Genomic DNA, 6,541 nt, shown 5'->3' with positions numbered 1-6,541 from the left:
TGTGGTTTTAGTTGTCTTCTTAGAGTAGGGTTATCTTGCGAGTTCTTACTCTAAGAAGACAAATTGAAAAGTTATGGCTCTTTGAAGGCAGAGGCGAAAACGTGAAAATTAAAAATCTCTGGTCCTGTAGGGGTTAAAAAATTTGCTTTTCACCTCCTGCAGGATCTCCCCAACGTTTACCAGTTGTAGATGAAGTTGTGTGTTGTCCATGTGGAGGTCCCACAGCTGTCCTAGCAGGAAATGACAGTTGTACTTAGTACGGCTGATAAGATCAGCGGCAGATAGAAGGAGCGCCCTACGATAATGGCCCCCGCCCGCTCCTACACAGTAAGAGGAAGCTTCTCCACCCAGATCCATAACCACCACGTCACAGATTGCAGCAGACGAGGATCAATGCTTTATTGATTTACAAGGAGACATAAAACATGAGCAAAACTTTCCATGACGCCGGTACCAAGAGTCATTCGACAGTCTTAAAGGGGGAGTCCAGAGCAGCCACAAGAGTCTATGAATAAAGAGATCCTCCTTAATCAGTGGGACCCAACACGAAAGCCGGATTCACATGGGTGTTAGCGCAATTTGGCCGTGCAAACACGCCGCATGGGCAAATTCACCACGTTTACAGACGTCATTGACTTTCTGCATACATGCTACGCCAATATGCAGGCTCCCTCGCAACGCATTTGTGCAAGCCCATTGATTTCAATGGGCTCTTGCACTGCACAGAAAATAGAGTATGTCACGTATTTTATCACACGCCCGAGACGTGTGCGCAAATATATGTGTATATGAATGAACCCATGAAAATCAACGGGTTCTAGTCACTGACTATTGCAGGCACAACCATGCTGCGCAACTGGCCATGTGAATCCGGCATTAGGGTCAATTCACATGGGCGTATTTGCGCACGTAATTTGCGTATTTGCGCATCGGCAGTGGGGAGTCTGGGGGCAAAACCATAGGCCTCATGCACTTTAATACAGCACCACAGAAATCTCTGGACGCTACTGACGCCCCCAACGATCTTACATGGGGGCACGTGGTTCTTTCCTCGTGGCTTTGTGAAGACAGTTGTGGCATGCTACACCCCCTGCTGTGTTCTTTGGGAAATCTGTGATCCCTTGCCACTGATAAGATTATTATAGATCGTGCGGTATCACCGATGTCATGAGGAGCGGCTGATGACCGAGCGCTCCGACTACTGAGTCACCACGTAGCGTCAGCAGGAAGGGAGCATAATATACCAATAACCTGCAGGACTTCTAGTGTAAAGGAGAAATGTGAAACATGACAACACTTTCTATCCCCATACACTGCATAGGTGAAATACTAGGTTGGTGGGGAGTCTGCCTGCTGGGACCCCGCTACGCCCGGTCACAAGACCATGAATGGTGAAGCAGCCAAGCACAGACCCTCCACTGTACTCAGCTGCTCCCTCAGGCCCATAGACATTGTATGCAGCTGCAGGGCGCACGCTTGACCAATGCTCTACTCCCCACAGTCATTCGACTGGGGTTACATGACAACAGAGATCGTAAAAACAGTGAGGACTTGAGAAGTACAGTATGTGTTGGCCAGTACCATGTCTACATGCACCAATATTTAGACAACATACATTAATGGAAAAAAAACATCAGTTTATTTCTTGGCTTCCCTGGTGGGCTACAGGGTAACGCCCATCTCCCTGGTGGGTTAGGCCGGGAGGGGCACGCCACGTCTCCCTGGTGGGGTAAGCCGAGAGGGGCACGCCCGTCTCTGTGGTTGGCTAAAGCTAGAGGGGAATGCCGCGTCTCCCAGGTCAGCTAGAGCGGAACGCCCGTCTCCCTGGTCGGCTAGAGCTAGAGAGGAAAGCTCGTCTCCCTAGTCAGCTAGAGCTACAGGGGAAGGCTCGTCTCACTCCACTATCCCAGACTACCGGAGAAACTGGAATTATCCCCTACAATACCCAAGTTATCAGGAGAGTTCCCATCAATCACTCCACTTCTCTAAATTACATGGGCTGTCTGCTTCCCAGGTAGTCTAGAGAAGTAGAGAGGCAGATGCCAACTTTCCCCATGACCCAGGTTAGTGGAGAAGACAATTGCAAATCCCCAGACTGGTTACTGTAGCGTAGGAGCTAATTCAATCCTCCCCGGTGGTTTTATGGGAGATGACAGAAAAGTTATCTTGTATGTATATTTTCATATATTCAGCTGTATAGGCCTTAGATAACGAGTGAGAGAAATGATATTCAGTTTTATATTTCAGAATAAAGGCCATTTACCCAGAAAGGTAATCGCTCAAAAGACAGTTTGAGTAACAGCTCTGCGCGATCATCTTTGCATAACTAAGTAGTTAATTAGCTACCTAACAGTTAATGCAGGTGGAACGTGATATGTCCTTGGTAGCTCTGAGAACAGCAGCTGTTTTGTATATGCAAACAGCTGCATTGTTCTTGGCGCTTTCAGCTGGTGTCCTGCTGAGAACTGCTAGCAGGACACCAGCTGAAAAAATACTATCAGCGCCGCCTGCTGAGAACATCAGCGTGCGCCGCTGATAACAGTCATCGGTGATTTTTAGCTGGCTAGAAATCACCGATAAATGAATAGTGCACGATGGCCGCGTGTTTAGACGCATCAGTTATCGAATTATGAGCGATAATCGGGTTTAAATGGGCCTTAAATCTGCTTAGCCCCCCCCCCCCCCCCCGAAGAGTGCGATGTATTGTTTGTTTCTAGAGAAGTTTCTGCATAAACAGAAGAATATACAAGATTTCCATTAGAACAATGGAGTCAGCAGACGACCAGAGACGAGGCAACAGAAACTAATCATTCTTTACACTTCATAGGAAAACCAGTTTGAACCAAAGGATGTAGATGTTTTTAACTTTGTCATGTGACAAGACCCTACTGAGCGTGGCTGCTGATTCCCTATCGGCACACGACATGTTGTGATGTAGCTGAATGTCGCGCCTTCTTTTGTCTGAGTTACAATATAAACCTTTTAGCTGCCATCATTAAATCAGATGTCCTTTGGCTTTACACACCATACTGCATATTATTCATTGGCTCGTACCAAGCGCACTTCATATGGCACTCATAGTATATCGAACAGGCTAGGAGTTAGCGCTCACTTCTTTGGTGGTCTAGGTAGTGAGTTGTTAGCGCCCGTTCTCAGGTGGTCTATGCTAGTGGAGAAGTTATTTATTTCTTCTCTAGTGGTTGAATGGATAATACCAACAGGTGATCTAGGATGGTGAGGATGTTAATGCGAGACTCCCTGGTGGTCTAGGGCAATGGAGGAGGGGTTGGCTGCTTTCTGCACGAATCTCAGAAATGCCCTATGCTGCCACGTAACTGTATAAGGAAACACTACATCGCTTTAGGGCCAACCTTAGCCCACACAGAGAAGCCCTCCAATGCCCACGGGTAGTGATGTAAACAAGCCAGAGCAAAGTTTCCAAAGATGGCGGCAGCGTGTCCTTTACTGCGCAGGTACAGGAACGCTGTGCACGCCTGGGACCCGCGCCTGCATCGAAGGCTTTCAGCTTCTGCGCAGTACAGAGCGCAGCTGCCGCCACCGTTTGTGGCTGCCGGTGTAAACAAGCTGTGGAATCGTGGCTTGCAAAGATGGCAGCGGCTGTGTCCTGGACTGCGCAGATTCCGAGATTGTTCAAGATGTCCACAGGTTTCCTTCCCTGCGCTTGTGCAGTAAAGGATACAACCGCCATCTTTGGAAGCTGCGCATGCCATGTACCGATGCCTGCGCAGTAGTAGACAGAGCCAACGCCATCTTTGGAATTAAAAGTAATCATACCCCTATCTGATCCATGATGTTCACAATGTCTCAGAGTCCTGACCAGCACGGATGACCCTGAATGGAGGACCATGCCCAGGCACAATGACGTCTGCCAACCCCAGAAGGCTCCTCCGACTCTTCTCCTGAATTTCCGGGTTTTCACTAAGTTCCCTCCAAGTGTCCTCATCTCCTTCTCTTTCGAACACGTCGCCGGCAACCGCCACCATGCCAAGCGTTGTCCCTGGAACCAGGAGGGTGATGTCACTTCCTGTGTGCCCTGGGGTGGGCACAACCTTCAAGCCTTTTCCTCCGGGTAAGAAGTAGGGTTCTCCACCCCGGAAGTTGTGGGAGACATAGGACCCGTCGCGCCACAGATCGTAAGACACCAGGATCTCGGCGTTGGCAAACAGATTCAGGTTGCCCACGTGATCAGAATGTCCATGCGTGCATATGACGTTCGTCACGTCTTCGGGAGAAATCCCACGGCTCCGCAGAGAGTCAAGGATAAAATCTCGGGACCAAGGTCCGGCGGTGTCCACCAGTACAGTCAGGGGGCCGCGGATTAGGGTGACTGAGCCGTCAGCCTGGAAACGATCTTCGCCCACGTCCCTGCAGTAGCCTTCCAGAAGGATGTGCACGGAATGAGGGTCGCCAGGGATATCGTGGGAGGAGAACGGAGACGTCACGTACTGTAGGGGGCGGAGCAGAGACAGGGTCATAGTCAACATTACCCGTTTCGAAAAGAATCTGATAAATAATGGTGGTAGAGGCCACCTGAGATGAGGCTGGTGTGGCCACCTCAGGGATGCTTCACCCCCCCCCCCCTTCTCCAAAACCAGCATCCCGCTATGTGTGACAGTCAGGTTGCTATGGACACACTGCCTAGTAACCGGTCTGGTTGACAGGCAGCACAATCTTAGCAAGCAATCCAGCATGGAAGAAACAAGAGACTTGTCAGGGTCAGAAGTTTTTACACCTCCCACCCCGACCGTATTAAGGTGACCCTTCAGTCGGCACCGCTCCTCCGATTACCGGATGCCCCTCTATGTTAGTAAACACTGGTAGTCCAAGCCACTCCACACCTGGCGCACATAGGCAGCACTGGCCAATCAGAGCAGCAGGTATTGTCTTAGACTAGGGGCGCTTTACGGGCGGATTCTTGTCCGTATTGAGGATTTATTTACACGGGGGAGTGCGCTGCCGGTCGGAGGAACGCGGCCCGACATCATGCTTACCCACGTACGCTTTACACGCGGATGCGAGGAGTTTCACTTCTGTGAAATTGCGCTGCTCAGACATGTGTGTCGCGTGGTAGAGGACCGCAAGCCTTTCCCATCAATTTCAATGGGAACCATCACATCGCACGGCCTGCGGTCTTTAACGGTCCCCCTGTAAACAACGGCTGAGGCGGTCCGAGGGAGCGCCAAAATATAGACAATGCTGTTGGATAAGATGGCAGCCGTCCTATTCTGCCCATATTCACAGATCAAAACTGCCCATTAAAGGCCCTCTGACACGAGCGGCCGCTGCCACATATTACACACGCCGGTTTTGCGCAATTCCAATCCTCCCCATTACTTTCATTTGAGCCTCTCACGTACAGCGTCAAATAAATATCACAGCGAACGCACCAAGATATTGTACGGGGATCGGCTGCGTGTTCGTGCGGGGGAGATCCACGCATCGGGCGCTGAAAAGACCGCTTGTGAGACAGCGCTAAAGTCTACAAGTCCGTAAAAAACAACAACCGCGCAGTGGAAACGCATCTGCCGGTGTCTTTGGCGCTCCCTGGGGAAATTGACTCGGGCCGGCGTTTCTGACGCGGGCTTACTACCGTTTACCCCTGCAGCTCCGTGCGACTGTTCCGACACGTGCGCCATTTCTGCGGGCTGTGACAATAGTGACATCACTTGGGCCTTCACCTTGTTTGTTTGCGCACATAAGAAAAGGACGACGCAAACGCAACACGGATGTAAACGTCGCCCGCAACACGGAGAGATCTGAGCAGTTTGGTGCGACCGACATTGCGGCCGCCGGTGTGACCGAACCCCGTGATGAACGCTCGTATTCGATGTGCATCAGGTAGTCAAAGAAGCGGAGCGGCCATCTTTCCTTGCCCAGCATGCCGCCCGAGGGTGGTTGTAACCCCGGGTAACACAGGTGCGCCTCTCTGGTCTGTGATATGGGCGTTAGAACACGGCAGCATTACAATACTCTGAATAAGGCATGGAAGGGGTTAATCAGAGTCAGCTCCGTTTATATCTGTAGCCAGACCGCTCACAGAACGCGGCCACCTGCCCCTTCAAACGACCACCACACAGCTTACCTCCATCCTGCCGCCGCACAAGCCTTTTATATCCACGCTCACTGCATCTGGCTTCTGATTGGCTCACACAGCCGTCCATCACACCTTTAGCTACAAAATTCCAGCCAATTACAGGATATAGGGGCGTGCCCGATCAGCGATGGAACTACAACTCCCATAATCCTACACGGCATGCATAGAATTAATACCAGTTATCTAAATATATCTTACCGCGGTCGGCTGAATTTCTTTATAAACGGCCTAGACAATAATGTACAGTTTTTCCAAATATAAAACAAACGCGCAAATCCAGGGCAAGCATTGATATTCATTTCTACGCATGCGCTAAATTCAAGCGCTTTCTTTTCCCCCTTCCCTCCTACGCATGCGCAATACTCTTGATGACGACACTCCTCTCAGGTCCTGGAAGATGAGTAGTAACAGCGCTGCTATTCTAGG

At 50.4% G+C, this 6,541-nt stretch overlaps 1 protein-coding gene across 1 annotated transcript; it reads right to left on the bottom strand.

Moving 5' to 3' along the window:
• Window positions 1–374: 374 nt before the first annotated feature.
• MBLAC1 (metallo-beta-lactamase domain containing 1) lies at window positions 375–6,158 on the bottom strand. Its single transcript, XM_066593776.1, has 2 exons — window positions 6,104–6,158; window positions 375–4,466 (listed from the first exon to the last, which is right to left on the bottom strand). Exons 1-2 carry the CDS (start codon window positions 6,107–6,109, stop codon window positions 3,816–3,818), a joined length of 657 nt encoding a protein of 218 aa, XP_066449873.1. The 5' UTR covers window positions 6,110–6,158; the 3' UTR covers window positions 375–3,815.
• Window positions 6,159–6,541: the final 383 nt, after the last annotated feature.

This window comes from Eleutherodactylus coqui, chromosome 2, assembly GCF_035609145.1.
Source record: "Eleutherodactylus coqui strain aEleCoq1 chromosome 2, aEleCoq1.hap1, whole genome shotgun sequence".
Classification (NCBI taxonomy): Eukaryota; Metazoa; Chordata; class Amphibia; order Anura; family Eleutherodactylidae; genus Eleutherodactylus; species Eleutherodactylus coqui.
This window is presented reverse-complemented; position numbering and strand designations above follow the sequence as displayed.